At 44.2% G+C, this 20,458-nt stretch overlaps 1 protein-coding gene across 13 annotated transcripts; it reads right to left on the bottom strand.

The window, feature by feature from the left end:
• Positions 1–1,697: 1,697 nt before the first annotated feature.
• On the bottom strand, positions 1,698–18,812 carry ZNF821 (zinc finger protein 821). Of its 13 annotated transcripts, none has more exons than XR_015145713.1 (10): positions 18,539–18,812; positions 17,806–17,868; positions 16,515–16,632; positions 15,106–15,220; positions 7,986–8,111; positions 5,313–5,458; positions 4,518–4,622; positions 3,412–3,578; positions 2,855–3,216; positions 1,698–2,669 (listed from the first exon to the last, which is right to left on the bottom strand). XR_015145713.1 is itself a non-coding variant. In XM_086351601.1 (10 exons), the coding sequence occupies exons 3-10, from the start codon at positions 16,598–16,600 to the stop codon at positions 2,015–2,017; spliced, it is 1,536 nt and encodes a 511-aa protein (XP_086207727.1). In that variant the 5' UTR covers positions 16,601–16,632; positions 17,806–17,868; positions 18,539–18,806; the 3' UTR covers positions 1,698–2,014. The 13 variants fall into 13 exon arrangements, 12 of the variants coding, with proteins under 12 accessions (XP_086207727.1, XP_086207715.1, XP_086207716.1 ...); XM_086351601.1 differs by lacking the exon at positions 2,855–3,216 and adding an exon at positions 8,226–8,353 and having other exon boundaries at positions 7,986–8,119; positions 18,539–18,806; XM_086351589.1 differs by lacking the exon at positions 2,855–3,216.
• Positions 18,813–20,458: the final 1,646 nt, after the last annotated feature.

Raw genomic sequence — 20,458 nt, 5'->3', positions numbered from 1 at the left:
TGGCGTGTGCCACAAAATCTACGTGCATTATGTATTAACAGTTACTTGTTGCTAGTACTATTATTTCCATTTTGTGGGTGGGAAAATGAAGAGGTTTAAGTATGTGCCCAAAGTTACACAGCAGTAATTAGCGGTACAGAATGTTAAATCCAGGCACCTAATTCCTGAGTTTATGTTAACTCATAGTTTGTTGTAAAAATTAAATGAGATAATCCATGAAAGTGCTCAGAACAATCTTTGACACATAATGAGTGCTCAACCATTTTTGAAACATCCCAGGTAGAACTTCCAGTGTGGGGCTCTGTGAGGAAGCCATTCGGCTCAAGTATTTTCTTTAAAATGTCCAGTACTTTGTAATAGGCTTATTAAAATTTTTCAAAACAAGTATTTCAGCCAGCCTGGTAGGAATTAACCCTAGTTTGGTGGGGGGTCAGTTAACACTCTTTTAAGTAGCCTTGAACCTACAGAGGTCAGGGAGGAGTCCAAGTTTCCTTGTTATGATATTGGAAGAGGTCCACATTCCTGGCATAGTTATTTTTCTGGCTACAACTTAACTAGGGCACTTCCTTCTGGACCTCAGGATCTATAATTATCTAAACTGTACACAACCTTTGGTGCAGGCTAAGGAAAGTTTTGTGCTTATTGTGTACCATCATAGGCGGCTTTTTAGAAATGACCTCAGCTCTTGTCTCCTCCATGGTTTGGCAGACATACAAACTGCCAGAGTAGTCATTTTGCTCCGGTCTTGACCGCTCCTGACTTGAGCTCTCGGTATCACCTTAACTCTGAATTTTCCTCAGTGGGTTTTATTATCCTACCTTGGCTCTGGGGACTACATAAAAAGATAAGCTGTTACCTCTTCTTTCAAATATTGAGTTCCCTGGCACTATGTACCTTAATATTACAGCTGTTTTTATGACTGTATCCCTAAATGCAAATGACTGCTGTCTAGGGTAGAATTTTAAGTTTGGCAGACTGAATTCTGCTGGGCAAAGTAGTTGGTACCTAGTCTAAATACTACATCCTCTTTAGCAAGTGCCAGTCATGAGGAAAGGTGTCTGCTTCTGAGTTTGGAAAATGTGTGCTCAGTATTGCTCAGTCACGTCTGACTCTGCGACCCCAGGGACTATACAGTCCATGGAATTCTCCAGGCCAGAATACTGGAGTGGGTAGCCTTTCCTTCTCTAGGGGATCTTCCCAACCCAGGGATCGAACCCAGGTTTCCCACTGCAGGTGGATTCTTTACCAGCTGAGCCACAAGGGAAGTCCAAGAATATTGGAGTGGGCTATCCCTTCTCCAGCAGATCTTCCCAACCCAGGAATCGAACTGGGGTCTCCTGCATTGCAGGCGGATTCTTTACCAACTGAACTATCAGGGAAGCCCCAGTCATGAGGAAAGGTGTCTACTTCTGAGTTTGGAAAAGGAAAGCTAGGTTGAAATAGCTCTTGGGACCACAGGCGAGGCTCATTAGGGTTGTGGGCATGGACCCTCACAAAGCCGGCATCGGTTCTTTCTCGGTGTTGTCATTAACTTGTGAAGGGCCAGATAAGGGATCTGTGCTTGGAGAGCCTAAGTGGAGGAGCACCCTCCCTTGGAAAAAGACAATCACTGGAAGTTCCTGCCTGAAAACTTCCATCCAGGTCTTAGATCACTTCATTTGCTAGAATGAAATCAAGAGAAGAGCAGGAAAGGTCAGTAAAGATAAAATTAATTTATTTGCCCTCGTAACTCCGTGGGCCGCACCGGGACCCCACAGTCCCACGCGCAGACCTTGCAGCAGTGGGCTGGAGAGTTGAAGTGTCTGGAGTGCCTGCTCCCTCGTCCACAGCTGCCTGGAGCCGGGTCCCTCCTGACTCCATCATCCTGCTCCCACATGCAAGGGGTATGCAGGTCCACCTGCAACAAACCCGGGCCTGCCTCCGCCGCAAGGACAGAATCTGAGGGTGACTGAGTGCGGATCCCTGTGGGCTTGGGTGGGTGGTGAGTGGGGAAGGCAGGCAGGAGGGTGTGGCTTCAGTGCAGAGAGCTGCTGTTCTGCTCTTCAAAGGCCATCTTGCCCAGGAGTTGGCTGTCCAACTCCACCCCACTCACAGGTAGCTGGAAGAAGTTCATTTCGGCTGCTAAGGCTGCCATGGCAGAAGGGTCCTGGCCAAACTGAGCTCGCAACATCATGTCCATTTTCTCCAGCCTCCTCTTGAGCCGCTTGGCCTCCCGCTCCCGGATGAGCCGGGCCTGCCGCTTCTCAGGGGTCTCGTTGGCTCGCTTCAGCCTCATGGCCTCCCGATCTCGTTGCAGCCGGCGTGCCCGCTGCTCATCCGTCTCCTGCATGCGCTGCAGGCGCTTGGCTTCTCGGTCCCTCATGCGCCTCACCTCCCGCTCCTCGGGGGTCTCATTGTCCCGCCGGCTCTTCTTGGCTGTGCGCTCTCGTTCCAGTCGCTGCAGCCGGACTTCCAAAGGCTCATTCTGCCGACGCAAGGCCCATTTGCGGACGCTGGGGGTCTGGGCTTCCAGCAGCTTCCGGTAGGCAGCACAGTTGTTGCACACAAGCAGAATTCCAGCAGGGTACACTGGAGGAGTAAAGGCAATGTCCTTCCCCTCGGCACTGGAGGGGCCCTCACTGTGGGCTGGTGGTAGGGATTCCACATTAAGGACTTCAGGGAGTTTCTCACTGGAAAGCAAAAATTTTGTACAGTTAATGCCATGGTCTAACAAGGCCCTGATTTCTTCTGTTCTGCCAGGCCAGTCACTCCAAGTTCACCACTAGGGGTCAGTTTGAGTACTTGGGAGACCTACTCCACCTTTCCACTCTTGCCCTTCTTTGGGCCAGGGTGTCTACCAAATCTTGAAGCCCACCTGGAGTTAGGGACTGAGCCAACTGCCACAGCAAGCACCAGAAATCAGAGGAGGAGCCCTTATGATGTGCAGTCCTGTTCAAGCCAAACTGATGGTGTCTTTAGGAGTTGTGCAGGGCAGTCCTCCTTGAGGTGGCAGCTGCTGTAGGGGAGGTCCGGTCCACTGGCTTCACCTCCCCCTGCCCGACCCTGCCTTGTACAGTAACTAGCAAACGGTGCGGACAGTGCACACAGCCCCAGTCTTCCTGGACACGGTGGAGACTGTCCTCCTGTGAGGGTCCTCATGGCCTCTCTAACTTCTTTCTCCAAGCTTTATCATGAAGGTTCTTGGACTTCCCACGTCTCTTTCCAGATGAAGATATTCTGATCGAGGAAAGACACGAGAATTCATTTCCCTTTGGGGGTGTTTTAACGGAATGGACATATTTACTAGCCTCCTTCCTTGTATTTCCAGAGTCAAGAGTCAGTTGCCTTTGCAATGCCAAGTCTTTGACTGGGAAAGGAGAACCCACACCCAGTTATCTGCTCCCAGCATAGAGGTTTAGGTGCCCGGCTCACCTGTTAAATGTGGCATGGCTAGTGAAACGGGCTCCACACACAGCACAGTTCGACCGCTGGTCCTCCGAGTGGATTAAGAGGTGGCGACCCAGTGACCCTGGGGAGCTGAGGGCCCGGCCACAGACGGGACACATGTAGCTCTTGGCGCTCACCACGGCTGCAGTGTGCTGGAAAAGAGAGCCTCATCTGTCAACTCACACCAGCTCCAGGACAAGTTCTACCCACTGAAGAACTACTTTCTGGGAAACATTCCTCTTAGTCTTAGAACAAGAACTCTTCTCCCTATTTAGCATCCAGAAAAGGAACAGGCTCATGTTAAAGGGCCTTCAGAAGGGCGAGGCCATCCACACCACTGCTCAGATTTCACTGATTTGAGTTCTGACTCTGTTCTGGGATGTGGGGCTGGCTTGGGGAACAATGAGATGCCACATTCCTCTTCAGAGCCAGAGAAGAATTTTTGCTCAGGATAATTTCTCATGGTCTGTCTGCCCCATGCTGTGTAGGTACAAATGCACTTTACCATCTTGAGCCACCAGGGAAGCCCAAGAAGTACACTTTAAAGGAGCACTGAAGGCCAAGTCTAGAAGCTGGCTGGGAAGACTGGTACCCAAAAGGTATTTAAATGCACAGCCTTTCCTTCCATCTTTCAGTGTCAGTCTTCTGAAGAAATGCTTCCCCTCATGAACCAGTGATCTTTATGGTAAAACCCAGGCTGCCATGTGTGCTGATGCCTGTTCACTACAAATCATGACACATGTGTTCTGCAACTGGACGGTTGTCTTGTTCTGATGTGTTGGTTTACACTAACTTTCTCCAGTCTTTCAGAAACATCTGTTAATTCACTTTTTTCTTCTTTAAAACAAAGCCCATTTCTCTCTCACTATATAAAATATACATTAATTACTTTAGGAAAAAAATGATACTTAATTTTCACAATGTCTGCCTGGGAACCCAGAACATATTCACTCAATGTATCCTACTTATTCTCTAAGAGTGGAATCTGGGTGGAAGCAAAAACAACCCAAGGTTCTTTCTGGGGTTGGAGGCAAAGGCTAAACAAGTCACTGGGGCCTGTTTTCCAGAGCATGTGGCTCCCCAAACCATACCTGGTACACGTGAGCAATCAGCTGCTCCCGACTCCCACAGTCGAGCTGGCAGAGGGGACACTGGCAGAGTCCAAGTAACGGGTCAGAATGCAAATTCTCCGTGACCTGCAACACAACAAGTAGGCAATTCACTAAGATGGTTTACCAGTCTCTTCCCTGCCCCTGCTTCTTTTAAAAGGGTATCCTGTTAAAAGGAACACAACCTCTTATCATCCATTATTCTCAGGTTCCCATCATGGGTCAAAGGAGAGTGACAGGGGAAAGGGAATTAAATTTGTTCCCATCTTCATTTTTTCCAAGGCTTCCTGCCATGAAGACATAGAATTACTCCAGAGAGCTTATCTAATTTTCCACCCTAAGGTAAACTCTGTAGGGAGAAAACTAGCTTTCCCTCCTGCCATGCCTCTTGCAAGAATCCTCAAGAGACAATTTAGTGAAAAGATGGCACCTCATTTAACACTGTGACTGAAATTTGCAAGTGTATTCAAGAGTACATCTCAGCAAGTCAGCTAATAGTTTTACAAAGATGGACATTCTGCCGGAAAGAAGTGGGGAGCTTTGGGAGCAGGAGCTGCGTGTGGGTAAAGTGATATGTGGGCGGGTAGAAAAGGAAGGCTGGGTGTGATGAGAACTGTGTGCCTGAGGGTTGGGTACCTGGTGCTGTGAAAGAAGAGAGGCTACGTCTGAAAACCCGGGAGACCCTCAGAGGCGAGAGTGCCTTCAGGTGGAAGAGAGGCATCTGGACAGAGCAGAAGGGGAAGGGGTGCCCAGACTCAGGAGCCATTTGTCACTTGCCTCATGCTCTACTACTTTCTTTCCACCAACAGGCTGTTCTGCATTTTCTAACTCTTTTTCCACTTTGACCACTCCTCCATCTTCCTCTGACGTATGGGAAGAGACTTCATCTTGTGTGGTCTCCTCTTCATCTCCCTCACTGTCACCTGGAACACACAAACTGGTCACTGGTTCTGATTTTGCATGAGTGCATCTTGTGTTGCTTTCCACCCAAGAGTTTGCAGCTAAAATGGAAAACACCCCCAGATCTTCCATAATATAGCTGGTATCAGAGCTTTTTTTGAGTACAAATCATGTTAAGTGGAAGCCAGCTCTCACTGTTCCTTATATTGTCATATATACACAAAAGAGAAAATTGGAGGTAAAACTGCATTGGAAAATGGTTATTAGGCCTTGTATATTATCAAAAAAGCGATAACTTCTTACACACGGTTCCCAAATATCTCACACTTCAAATCACACCTCCCATGCACCTCACACCATGCTTATTCCGACAACACACCACTTCCAACTTACCAACACTTATCACTGATTTTATTACTTACTTTTGTCCCTAACCTCGCTGCAGTTTCTCCATATACTCTGTTCTATTCTGAGACCCACTAGTCTTTTCTCTCCCAACAAACCCCAAGGCGCACTTGTAGAAACACCAAGTTTTTCTTTCTTTTTATCAATAAAGGAGGTAGTAAGAAATTAGGTAAAAATGTCACTTTCTAGGGGAAAAGCTGCTCAGGACAGTGCAAGAATTAGTACAGCAACCAACCTCTGGCATTCTGCAGTGGTGTTTGACTCATGGTGTCCTCACCCTGCTAGGAACTCAGCAGTCTAGGCTAAATAACTCCATTATTCCTGGTGGTTCCTTGGATTATCTGATGGATAACTGAATGCTTAACTGGAGGCAACAGGATATTCTTTACTTCGGGATGAAACATCATTTCTCATGACTGAAGTAAGAATTGAGTTTGTTTTAGTTTAGGCGTAGGATGTGGCTGTGCAGAGGTCTGCCTGTGGCTGGGGATCTGCAAGGTTTGTGTGAGCTGATTTTTTTTTTCCTCTCTATTATAAAATAGGAAAAGAAAATTTTTTTTTAAACGTAGTAATGTAAGGAGTTCTTTCTGAAAGGGGAAAAAAAAGTGCTAGTACATTGAAGATCCCGAGAGGAAGCCAAACCTGGGGAAGCTGTCAGACTCTAGTCCCGTCCCAACACCACCTGGGTCTTGGACTCCTGGGCCTGAATGTCAGTGAGAAGAATACAGGATGGAGCTTCACCAGGCTCTCTGCATCGGCAGTGGGACTCGGCTTTCTTAACTAACGACGCTTATCTTCTACTATGCCTTAAGTAATTTCTAAGTCTACCAGTAACTGGGCAAAACTGGTCACATTCCCTTTCTTCCAAAGAAAATCTACCCATGTCACCTGCTGGTAGTTACTTGTGTCTCTGTTAGATATCCCACTTGGTTAGTGGCCTGGATTTGAGCCCTGGAAAGATCTGTAGTACACGTGCACTACTCCTCAGTCCCAAGGTTTAGTTTGAATCCACTTCAGTAAATAAGGATTGGCATAGATTAAATGATACAATGTTTTCTCATCAGCTTATTTAGAATACTTGTAGTCTAAGACAATACTGTATCAAACACTTTTTGTAATTTCTCAAAAATTCAAATATATGTACTAGAAAGGTTAAAAAAAAAAAGTCTGCCATGTAAAGGGATGATACAACTTTTCCAGAATGGAAACCTACCAGACCTCTATAGATTTGGCATTCCCACCTACTACTAAAACTGGTGGCTCCCACAGATTTTCTAGAAATATTTGGGTTTATTTTTCTGTACCTGAGCAATGACTTGCTAAATTACTTTTCATTGCTAACATGTTAGTTTAAATAGAAAATGTACGTAGAAGAGTGCAGAACTCTCTCCCTCTTCTTTCCTTTCCAACCCCAAATGTGGAGAAAAATCAGAAATGTCAATCTGAATTGATACTAATAACAACCAATATCAGAAGGATCAAATTAGTAAAGTGAGGGTATCATCCTAGAAAATAATACATCTCAAAGTTTATTTGTTCAAGCAAGTCATGGAACAGATGACCCCTGAGGTTCAACCAGTTACCAGCCACTGTCTTTTCAATCTCTTAATCAAAGGGATCTACTCAGGACGTGGGGTGTAAAGACCTCCACATTAGCAGTTTATATGCTATGTAATCTCACTAACAAGCAAATCCTCTTACAGAGCATTAAAACTGGGTCCTCAAGCAAAACTTTCAAGAATACCATGCTTATATTTTATTAATTATGAATAAATAGATTCTAAAGGACAGGGATTTTTTTTTTTTTCTTCTCATTTGATCTAGCCCAGGGGCTCCTTGCATACTAAACATCCCTAAACATCCCTATGCCCCTATCAGAGTTATCACAAACCTATCTATGTATGGCACTATGCCAAGTACTGCAGTCCTTGAGTTTTTAAAAAAAACAAAAACATAATGTCAAACCTGTTATCTCTCTGAACAAGCATATGCCCATACACCTTAAAACACCTGTGGGAACACTGAGGATCCAAAAATCTCCTTCAGGTCTTCCTCCCAACCCCCATGCACAATCCCCAGAGCACACACACTCTGATAATTCTTCTCCCATTGCCCTGAGTCATTACCAGAAGGTGCAGAACTCACTGCTACTGGAGTCCTGATCTCTTAGTTGTTGGATAGCTTGTCGCTGACTGCCAAGGTCTCCAGGAAAATCAGTTTTCATCATCGCCTGGCGGGCTTGCTCTTCTAGCCCAGCAAATACTTGATCCCCTGGTGGTCACAAGGAAAAATAGTCAGGCCACCAGCTGGGCGGTACATCCCCAGGCAAGCTGGTTGGAAAGGCAGACCATTCAAAGGTAGGAGACAGGCAGGTACCCTGTGGTGGGGTCATTCATCTCCAAGTCAGCTGGTGGCCTCCAGTGGTTTCTGGGCACAGCTACTCCTCCTGGGCAAGAAGCCAGATGCTCTAGAAAGCAGCATTTGCTTCTCTTAAATCCTCCTACTCTTGACTCCTTTTAGAGGTGATAAATTGCTATTACAACGTTCCATCAGGAATGGAGAGACAGAGACAAGAGGAGGCAAAGCGATGGGATGAAGATAGGGTGACAAATCTGGGCATAATTTCGAATCTTAGTGTATTAGTGACATGGCCCTGACTGCCAACTTCTGACTATGTAAACAAATGCTTCAAATGATCCATCTAAAAACAGTATCTCTGACTCCATCTTTCATCCATTCTCCTTACAAGACATACTATGGAAGTTTTCTCTTAACTCTCTCACATCTATAAAAATTAGTCACAAGCAAATAAAAAACTGGTAGAATGATTGATTAAAAGGAAAATGGATAATATGTGAACCCACTTCTGCTGAGGAACAAACTTCCGAAACATGCCAACCAGTTCACAACAGGATAATATTTCATCTAGTCTCCTTGGTTTAGTATGGTTTTTTTCTCTTTGTATGGAGTATCCAAAAGCCCTGGAACCATCCTTGATTGTGCATTTATCCCAAGGAACTCCGCCTGGTGTCTGTGTGGTTATTGAAGAGTTAACATTTAAGTGCTCTTTTATTTCCAAGAGGCCAGGCATAAGGAAAAAAAAGAATTGGGTTTCTCAAGGTTTCCATTATCTCAGTCAGAGTGGAAACTACAGCCACCAAGGAAGAATAATAAAAGCCCTAGTGAAATGTCTGACAATAGGCCCGGTGCTTTCTTAATGAAGAGAAAAGGGAAATTAAACAGGCTCAGATTCTGAGGCTGATACAATGATTTAGGAGAAATAACCTGGTCAAATGACCTGAACAACTAGTCTTCGGGCAGTGAAAAAACTGATATGAAGTATGACTTCCCAGGTGGCTCAGTGGTAACGAACCCGCCTGCCAATGCAGGAAGCCACAGGAGACTCAGGTTTAATCCCTGGGCAAGGTAGATCCCCTAGAGGAGGAAATGGCAACCCACTCCAGTATTCTTGCTTGGATAATTCCATGAACAGAGGAGCCTGGTGGGCTACAGTTCATGGGGTCGCAAAGAGTTGGACATGACTGAGCGATTGAGAACACACACGGGCTTTGTGTGATTCACTCAGGTATTTGTTCAGCAAATATTCAGTGAACATGTCCTATATGTTAAGTGCTGAATGCTAATAATAGTGATTATTTGGCACTTCCAAGTTCCAGGCTGTGTTAGGTGCTTTATAGTTGCTTTGTTGTTCAGTCGCTAGGTCGTGTTTGACTCTTTGCGATCCCATGAACTGAAGCACTCCAGGCTTCCCTGTCCTTCATCATCTCCCAGAGTTTGCTCAAACTCATGCCTGTTGAGTCAGTGATGCCATCCAACTATCTCATCCTCTTTTGCCCCCTTCTCCTCCTTTATAGTTGCTACTTCACCTTAATTCTCTGCAAGAGTCTTTGTTGTGGGAATTACTATCCATATTTTACTTGGGAGAAAAACTAAGATCTATGGTGGAAACAAAGATTCAAACTCCAGTCTATCCAACCCTTAATAACTATATTTTTCAACTCCTTTCTAGCATAGTTGTAAACAGAACTTTAAGTGGTTCATTAGAGTGATTTTACCAAAAACAAATGGTTGTCTTTGTGTGATAAGAATAGCTCTGATCCTACCGTCAGTGTTACTTTCCTTCTAGGAGAAACTGATATACACAATGCAAATATCAAAATAATATTCTCAAGGCCAGTAATGACGGAAGGAACCATCATTTTCCAGTTCTGACGCCATGTGATGAGTTACCATGCCTGGCTTAGAGTGATATTATGCTACTCTGAATGACGCTATGAGTGGGAACAGAGATGCTGAAAGTCTACGTGCACTTCTAGATACACAGCCCTCAAGTAAAGGAAAAATAAGCTGCTTCACGTCGACTTTCATAATATTCAGGATGACACACTGGGTATAAATTATAGCAAGGGAGAGCAAAAAATGAATTCTTTGTTACAGTGCCTCCTCTTTCCTCTCTGTAGGAGTAAAATATTGAATTTCTCCTTGTTGGTTCCTCTGTAACCACAAGACCATGGCCAACTGGAACAGTTAATGAACTCTGGGTAAATGCATGTTTTTGGACCTGGTGGCCGTGGCAGGTATGACACTAAGGAATAAGTTATGTACTAGCATATAATTATCAAGGGCAGACCATCCGCATCAAAGACATCTCTAAAGAAGCCTATCTAGAAACCAGCTAGGTTTTTAACACACCAAGAATCTATACTTTCCCCTCCTTTCTTAATGGGGAATCACCACTGGATTCGAAGGACATCTAAAAGGATATGTACTTTTTAAGATCAGCTAGTAATTCAGTCTAGTCTCCATTAACCTGGGCTAATATTTTACTTCTCTTGACGTTATCTAAATATTTAGGCCTTCACAGAACAGAGAAGAGTCTGAATAATACAGCCGTCCTATCCAGGACTTTTGGGAGCATTCTCACCTTGGATAGTTGGGCTATATTAATTCTGTTATTCTTTCCTTTGGCAGTTTGGAAAGAAAAGCTATGGTCCCATATTTTATTCCACTCCTGACTTGGGAAAAAGACTAAGGTAAACTTTACTCCTCAGGGATATTCCTATTTTAAATATCAGCATAAAGCAAACTATATAAAAACTATTAAAAAGGATTCTTTCATAAGAAGGTAGTGATACTTGCTAAAAGTATGTCATATTAACTCAGGTATAATATGATCTATACAGATACTAGTGATTAAGAAGTGTTACACAATTGCCTGCTTTTACAGTGTAGAATTATTATTTCCTTCTGTCTTGAGACTATTGGAGTAGGTTAAAAAAATCCTCTGGTTTTAGATATCAATGTAAAGTAACCATCTTATTTAATTAACATGGGTATTTATTTGTCTATTGATAGCTGAGAAAAAGTCATCTAAGCTCAACAGTAAAAAGCAAGGTGCTACCTCTCATTTTATGGTATGAAATCTAGATACTGTTGGTCTGATCTGGCTAAGGTTTTTTAGACCAGATAAGAATAAAGTCACACAAGCAAGTCTGTAGAACAGATGAGAAGCCTGAGATGAAAGTTACTAGAAAGAAAAAGATTTTACAATTCTCTTTCTTGAGTCTTTGGTGCAGTTAAATAAATGCAATGTCTGGTGGAATGAAATCAAGTATAGCAGTTGAGACATTTTCTAGGAGAGCAGATGTCGAATTCAAAATAAAATAAGTTAGTGTTAGGAGTGAGGTGCTTAGGATTCTTTTTCTAGCTGACAGTCTCCGTAACTAAGGTGCTACATGTTGGGAACAGAACCATTATCTTACAAGGATGCTGACAATGAATAAAGACAAAACAAATTGCACTTTTTAGAAGATGAGGGACTTTAAAGCCTTTTTTCCTACTTCTCTGTAAAAGTTAAAAAACTAATTGAAGTTGGAAGTTTTCAGTCTCATATATAGTTTGAAAACAAAAGTCTCTTAAGAAATAGTTTTCCTTTATTTAAGTGGTTTGCTTGGTATAAACACATCAAATGAAAGTGTGCAAAGGACTGTATTCGAAACCACTCTAGAAACAGTTTACAGAAGTTTGTACTCAGAAGGGGGTGAGATGAGGAAGAAGGGAGGGAAGAGATCTAACAGAGATCTCAAGCTATCAGCAGTTCCTCTGTAACTAACAATAATTCTGGACTTCTATTCCAAAGCTCTGCATCAAGTCTATTAACCAACTGGGCAAAACATAAAGAGTGCCTAGATGTTTCTGGGAGAAGGAGAGATCATGACGATAATTTAGATCCAGAGACAGTCCTAAGAAAAGCCAAGTATATGCCAGAGCATCCTGCCCGTTGGCTTCTAAAGTAGATCTGACAGATGCTGCTGGGCTACAGCAGTGCAATTCTTAATATATTCTTTTAGGCGGGCTTTGAGCTTCATGCCACACAATCCTCTTCTTCCCAGAAGGCAGATCTGATGGAGCTCAGCCATTACTCTGCTCAAATGCCGATTGGCTTTGACATTTAAGCAAAGCTTCTGCAGACCTTCCTTCCTCCCAGAACCTGAATCCATTCCATTTACTTTAAATAGAGGAGAGGCATTAAATTCAATCTATTTGATTGGTTCTATTTTGCTGCAAGGGGATAGAAGGCTCACGTGGTCAGAAGACTGAAATTACTAACTTCCACTTGTCATTATTATCATGGGCAATGAGAAAATGAGCTTTCAAAAAAGGGAGGATCAGCTTTAGTCCCAAAATAGTAAATAAGCAGAAGGTTCCGAGAGACTAGCAAATCTCAGGGTCTTTCTTCTTTCTTAGTCCATCGTGTGAGATGCATTCACAATTTCCTGCCCAAAGGTCTCACTGAAAACAGCCCCTCCCTGAAGGTCTGCTTTTTAGTTGCACCCGAACCTTGCTGTTCATAGCCCTCTTAATGGTTACCAGTGCAGAGCTTGCAAAGTCCTACCCGTTCCACCACTGTACTACGATATTCACTAGCTCAACTCTAGAAAACTGCATTTCTGCAGCCGTGGATATGGTATTCCCTTCTTCTCTATGGCGTGTTCCAACTCCAGTAGCAGCTCACCCTGGCTTTGAGTGACTATGGTGGGAAGAGATGCGGCTATGGATTTATGCTATGTGGGTGTAGGAATCTGCCACACAAGCATTTACTGGCTCCCCTGGACTGATCACAGTCATATATCATCTCTGTGAGCTACATTCCTCCAAGTCTCTTTGGACAGGTGGCTTTTACAGGTAAATCCCAACTCCAGTGACTGCCTTATTTGTGAACTCATCACTTTACTAAGAGTTCCTTTTCCTACCCTGCCTTCTTGGAGAAACATCTGTATCTTTATCAATATTCATCTTCAAACCAGAGCAGAGAAGACAATCCTGAACTTCTGTGTTCAATTACCTATGCTACAGATACTTCATCCTGTCTCTCTTGACAATCCTCACATTTAGGGCCACTGAATTTCACTGTTTTGGCAGCAATTTCTAAATTGCTTCTGAACAATTTCTAATTGTTCAGAAACAATTTCTAATTGTTTCTGAACCACTCACTTTTATATTAAGCAGCCTTCCAGATCCACTTACTATAAAATACACTCTGAGAAGCATCCAAACTTGCTCTGTTTTATACAACTCTTCTGGGACTTGAATAGAAGAATTAATTGTATATGAATGTTTACCACCCTAATCTCATTTAATCTATAACATACTGAAGTCCTCTTAATTCCTCCGTACCTATGGTTTTCTCTCCTACTCTTGAAATTACCCAATAAAATAAAATAAGGTACACACTGTTTGGCATACAGTATCTTTTTAATAAATTTTAGTCCTTTTAACTCCTTGACTAACCTAACCTCTCAAATGTAGGATTTCTTTCCTTAAAAAAAAAATCTTTCAAATGTTCTAACGCTGAATTCCCTTCAAATGTTGCTGTGCTTTAGTCAGTCCTCCATAACAATAGGGGGCTATTTGTCTCTTTTTTACGTTTGAATGAAGATGTTTATCTGCTCAGAACAAAGGAAATTGGTTAATTGTCTCAAATCTGCATAAATATGTCAATGCTCATTTAATAAGGCCCTTTTGAACACCCACTCTAAGGAGTGCTGCTTCCCTGATGGCTCAGTGGTAAAAACAAAATCCACCTGCCAAGCAGGAGATGGGTTCGATCCCTAAGTCAGGAAGTTACCCTGGAGGAGGAAATGGCAACCCACACCAGTATTCTTGTCTGGGAAATCCCATGGACAGAGGATCCTGGCGGGCTACAGTCCATGGGGTCACAAAATAGTTGGATATGACTTGGTAAGTAAACAACAAATCTGAGCAGTGCTAAAAGTTGAAAGGGATAGCAGTAATTATATATGGGACATAGTGTCTGCCCTCCAGAAGTTTATAATCCAATTACTGAACTAAAACAAAGATATGAACCTGATGAGAAATAATGTAAGGCAGTAAAGCACAGCTGTTTTCTGTTATCAGTCTCTCCTTCATGTGATCCATCCCGCACACTACTTTGTAGTTTAAATGTCACTCCACTCTCCCTGTTTAAAAACCTTACAGTATCTCCTTACGGTCACAATGAAGTATGAACTTGGCCTGGCCTTCAGGCCTCTGCAATGTAGAGTTAAACATCTCCAACCTCATGGTCTGTGGTTTCTGAACAAATGAAACTTCTGCTTCATACAAAGTCTCCTTGTTCCCTGAACATATCATGTGCATTCCCTCTTTGTATCTTTGCTCATGCAGTTTCCCCTACCTGATTTTACAAAACTCTCCTTTCCTCTGTTTTAAAAAAACCCACCTTCTACTTTCTAAAGCCCAGTTCAAAGTCATGTTGTGGGGCCTCTTCCATCAAGCATTCCCTCGCTACTTCAGTCCATGGAGTTCTCTCCCTCCTCTTACCTTCTGTAGTACACACAGTGTACAGCATCCTTATTTGACACTTAGCATAGATTATCTTGCTATATGCTCATCTACCTCTCTATATATCTGTGGCTACATTTTAGTCTTACATATCATTTTATTGTTTTATAGCCTTGGCATCTAGCACAAAGCCTTGCACAGAGTAGGAACCCTATAAATGTCTGTTAATGTGAATACTAAGGATGAATCAAGAACACCTATTCCTAAGACAGGTTTCCAAGACTTCGCCTAGCACAGACACACTTTAAATCCATCACATTTGACACCTTTGACTCTTTTTTGCTTCAAGAATTAGTGTGAGCCAATCACCTAAATTCAGATTACTCTTCCATTCCAACCCTCAGCATTCCCAGGTTTTAGAAGAGAAAAGTCCCATACTCACAGTGAACTTTATTTGGATTTGTCTGTTTCCGACGGGACATGTTTTCCTGATCCAAGAGCTCTGGCTTTTCCCAGTTTCACGACTGGATGTTACCACCTCCTTGCAAGGTGCCAACCTACAATAAAAAGGATAATGTTAGCATGTGTCATTCAGCCTGGAAATTATACACAATTAAAAGATAAAAGACTTTTTAAAATAGTTTTTGAGCATATAAAACTCACCATTTATAAATTACTGTACTACTTAAAGAGAGAAATGAATAAATCTCTGGCATAACATTAAGGTCCCAAGAAGGTTGAGATGGGACTCTAAAGGATTTAGAGAATTTCACTCTAAATCCACTTGTGGAATCCAGAATACTGTTAAGTAATCATGTTCAAGGTCACAGGGTAGAAAGGAAAGTGAAAAACTCAGGCAACCAGCGTTAGACACACTGTGGGCTCACCCCACAAATTGTAAAAGGAAGCAAAGGAAGCTCAAAAGGGTGGCAGCTCACATGTCACATGCCCTCTGGAAGTCAAGCCCTGCAATCTGCACCAGTGGGAGCCTCCAGATGTTTTTTTCAAGAGGTTATCTCTCCTGGAGGGGACAAAGGCACCACATTCCTGTGAAACAGGAAATATCTCAAAACTCTTGGGCACCTGTCAATGAAAACATGGGAAGTAGAGCCTCTACTAGTGATGTAGGCACAGTGCCAGGCACTGTGGATGACAGGGCACTAAAGCAAATCAGACTTCCAATGCTGAAGATGGGCTTTCACTAGAAGAGCTGGGCGCCGTCCACATTGTTGAGTACTAATTCAATACCCCAGTGTGAAGTATCAACCTGGCCCTGCTCACACGCTCCCAGGTGGCGGTCAAAGTTAATAACTGTAGTGCCTCTTCTCAATCCAGCCTTTGTGTAGCAAAGAGTGGGAAGAACAAAGAGAAAAAGTCCCCAAATGAGGAGTGTTGCAGAGACATGCACCTGCTTCCCTGAAATAGGAGGAAACAGATACTTACGCCTACAGTTCCTGGTTAGTTATAAGAAAGGCTTTCCCAGCATTAAGTGTTGTTAGAGAGTCTGAAATCGATTAGTAGAGGAAGCTGTGAATTTTCTTTGAAAGAAAGAGTGAATAAACAGACATAGATTGAAAAGAGAGATATTCTCTTTCCTACCAAAGATAAGAATGTGGACCTGATCACCCTCGAACTTTTCTTTCAGTTCCTGCCTTCTCAAATTGTACTCACACTGAATAAGCAAATATAAAATTGTAGTTTACTGCCTTAAGAGGCATTATAAGAGGTTACTTACTACCATCTATACTCTGCACTCAAGTTAGTGAAGACTTGCCTCCTGTTATGCCAACTAACTCCTCTATGTAGCTAGAAAGGACCTCAGACCTGTAATCAGATCCTGCCTCCCCTTACCAAAAGAAGAAAGAAACCGCAAATGGCAAAGACAGGCCTCCACAGGAAGTGGCAAAGGAAGCAGCTTTCAGGCAGTCTTCTATCATATCTGCATATCAAACACAGTTCTTTTTCAGACCTTTAATTAAAAAAAAAAAAAAAAAAACTCCAAATGTATACAGTAAAAATCAATTTTAAGGTAGAATGCTGAGTGCTAATGTTAATGAAACGTGTTCTCTAAGTTTTGTTTGTTTAGATGATTTCTTTTTAATCAAATAGTTATGTCATAAACTGAAGCGGTGAATGAATATTACACTTTGGGTCTTTTTCTATAAGTCTGTGGAATCACAAAACAGAAAGTTGAATGAAATGCAGGTTGCCTATCATTTTTTCCCCCCAAATTTGCAGAGGAATAGCTCTCTATTGTATAAGGAAGAAACGAAATCTTAACTAATATTTATATTTTCTTCCCATCAAGATCTGAAATTGAAACTATGAGATAAAGGCAATAAAGATCCTTCAAAAGAAGGCCAAATAATTTGAGACAGGCTCTATTCAGATCATCTTGGTGAGGCAACAATACTAAATACTAAACAATACTAAAGCTACAAGTCTGAAACAGAGATCAGTATTTGCATATTTAAATCTCCAGTGTCCACTGCATCTCACAGTCCTCCTAGTGGTCAAATGAGGAACCAACCAGATGGTACCCAATGGGACTGACTTCACACCTGAGGGATTGAAGGGAAAACAGAAGCAAATATTCTTACCTCCCTCAAAAAAAAAGAAAGCCTGTGGGGTTTTGGACTCTTGAAAATAAATGTCATTTAATTAATTAACAATTAAAAAATCTAGCACTGGAGGTACATTCTTGACTGCACAACAAGATCTCAGAGATTAGCCAATTGTTTTATAGCAGTAAAAGCTAAAGAATTCCATAGACACAGTGCCCTAAAGTTCACTAACTCAGTTTTACTTTCAACACTGACTCAGTTCCCAAGTCCTAATCCGAAACCCACACAAAAATGTAAATGGATAGCCTGAACATCACCATCTGGAAGAAAAAGAGGATGGGAAGAAAGGTAACCGGTGAGATTCAGGTTTACAAGAGATCCTATTTTAAAAGGGAGGCAACTTTGTCCATCTTTAGTACAAGGTTAAGAATCCTTGGGAGGGAGGCCAACAACTCCTCTTAACACTGTCCCTGATCTCTCACAGGTGTTAGGCTGCAGGTTCCAGGACACGCCACAGACTTCGGCAAGGAAAAAAATGGGTGAAATCCAAGCTTTAAGAAAAGAGGGTTCACTCCCACCTCCAGATCTGGTGCAGTTCCCACGGAGCAAAGTAAACTCGCCTGAATCCCAGTGGTTTGTACCTGCCAAAAAGGAGAGGACAAGAAAGCTGGTCACGTAGCCGCCTCCCGGTTCACCCTGTTCCCGCTTCTGTTTGGTCCGGAGCTTGTGTATACTCAGCCGAGACGGTCCCTCTGGCTTCCTGCAGCAGGAGCACAGGTAGATTCCCGGGAATTATCAGCCAAGAGCCAGAGGGCTTCCGAGGCGGCTCAGACAAACGCTCAGACAATACAGTCTTCTCAGAAATCTAAATTTAGAAGCCTTTCTGGAGACGGCGGCTCCGGACTGATACCCGGGTCGGCACCCTCACGCCCATCCTCTCCCTCCCCCAGGTCCAGCCCAGCCTGTCAGTCGCCGGGGCCGTCCCGGCGGTGCCCGGCTGAGACCGACCTAGGCCCACGCGGAGAGGGCGGCGGCGCGGACACCCCTCCCGCGCCCGAGATCGCCAGAGGGACGGGAAAGAGGAACGGCCGCGGTGGGGAGTCAGCCGGGTCCGGCCGCGTCGCGGGAGCCGGGGGCAGGGGGAGGGTCGGAGCCAGGACGGCCCCCGCCCCCCAGGCCAGAATGAGCCCCTGGCCCCCTCCCCAGACGCAGACTGACAAAAGGACCAACAGCCGGCGACCAAGGGAGGGGGCGAGGAGCCCCTGCATCCTCAGCCTGGTCCCGGATGGAAAGAGTCGGGGGTCTTTTTACCCGGCGCCTCGGCGCTCCGCGGCGCTCCGGGTCCCTGGGCCCCGCCTCCGGACAGACAGACCGCCGGACAATGGGCCCCGAGCCGCAGCTCGGGCCCGCCGGGCCGGGGCTCTCCGCGACTGGGCCCCGGCGAGCAGAGGGCAGCTCCGGGTCGTGCCGGTGGTGGGGAGCCGAGGGGCGGCGCTGCAGACGGACAAAGCCAACAGCAGACAGACAGACTGAGGGGGAAAAGATGGCGACGCGGGTGGCGGGAGCGCGCTGCTCGCGCACCCGCAGCGAGTGGAGCGCGTGCACGAGTCTCTCCTCTTCACCCCCCCCTCCCCCCTTCTTCAGCTTGGTCCCCCTCCCCGCTCCCCAGGCGCGCGCCCGGAGGCATGGGCGGGGCTTATAGGGAGGGGGTCCGGGGAGGCGGGATCTAAGAGAGCATCCAATCACAGACATTTGAGAGGGGCCTCTTCTGCATCCTCGCGCCGCGCAGACCACCCAGCCTCGCACTCTCCAAGGTCTTTCTCTGGTCCTGTCAGCTCCTCAGCTCCCCTTATCGTCTCCTGAACCTTTTAACTTCACCCTGACTGTCAGCTCTGATCCTGGTTTCCTACCCCACCTTCGAGTTCAGCCACAAAACCCACATCCCCCAACCACAGTTCCACCACAGGTTCCCCCTCTCCTTAGCCCAACCTTAGCCTCCCCGTTTCCCCAAACCCAAACACTCGTCCCTTCATTTCCCCACATCTCATGGTCACTTCGGGCCCCTAAGGCATTAAATGTGACCGAGACCTAGGGGCCACGGACCACTGTGGGAGGGGCTAGGTTCAGCTGTCAGAAACTCGGAGGAGACAGATCTTTAATTCCTTTTAGACATGTAAGTCTCGAACATGATTCTCGACTAATAACAGTAGCTGTACACCGGCGGCATAAAATTAATTCAGAGAAGGGTAACTTGTAGCATTGTTGCCACTTAAGGGACATTTGGGGCAATTGAGAATGGTTAGACTCATTTCCTAATAAAACACTTCTTTCCCCTCTCATCGTTCCCTTCTGTTTCCTCACCACTTCCCTTCCTTACCTCTCATTCTGTCATCCCTCTCATTGTAGAATGTGTAAGTCTGCCTTTGATAAGGCTCACATGGAGAAGTAGGGCATGCGGTGGAAAGAAGGTGAAATCTGATATTAGAAGATCCAGCTTTGAGTGTGTGGCTTACAAGCCTGGTTACTTTGGGCAAGTCACTTCTCTATTTTGAACCCCTGCTTCCTAAAATGTGAAATGGATAATAGTGTAATAATTCCTAGTCTCTACTGTCGTAGGGTTGGTGTGCTGATTAAGTAAAATGAATGTATGAAAGCGTTATGCATGTATCCCGTATGATCATTGACCCCACAAAGAGGAGGCTAAAGAGAATGCTGACCTTTGCTTATAAAGCAACAAGTCCTGGTATTTGCATAAAGCATTCTTGCAAAATGGCTTTTCCAGAAATCTCTCAAGAGATGATATCATTCTCTCCATCTTGTGTTTAATGTGAGAGGATCTTGTTCCTTCATAATTCTTTGGTAAATGGCTTATTCATTCATTGTGGCTGGGATTTGAGGTAGAAATTATTATTCTTGAACTTCAGTTAAATTTCATTTTAAAATAAAAAATTAAAATTTCCTTTAAAATTTTAATTTCTGGGTAGGTAACCAGAAAATGGAATAGTCTCATCCAACCAGAAGGCTTGTAGACAGTGTAAGAATGTAAGCTGGAATAAACACTGGCTTTTGTACTTAACAGTAATTCTTCATGAGTTTAGACTGAGGGATACAAATACGGCTGTATTATGTCACTTTAAAATTGACATAGTTGACATTTTCAATATGAAAATAGCTAGCAGGTAAAGCATTAGGAGAAGGAAATGGCAACCTACTCCAGTACTCTTGCCTGGA

This window comes from Bos grunniens, chromosome 18 (assembly GCF_055505025.1).
Source record: "Bos grunniens cultivar Pamir isolate PY7600 chromosome 18, Bosgru_T2T1.0, whole genome shotgun sequence".
NCBI classification, from domain to species: domain Eukaryota; kingdom Metazoa; phylum Chordata; class Mammalia; order Artiodactyla; family Bovidae; genus Bos; species Bos grunniens.
The sequence above is the reverse complement of the archived record's forward strand: the minus strand, read 5'-3'. Positions and strand labels throughout refer to the sequence as shown.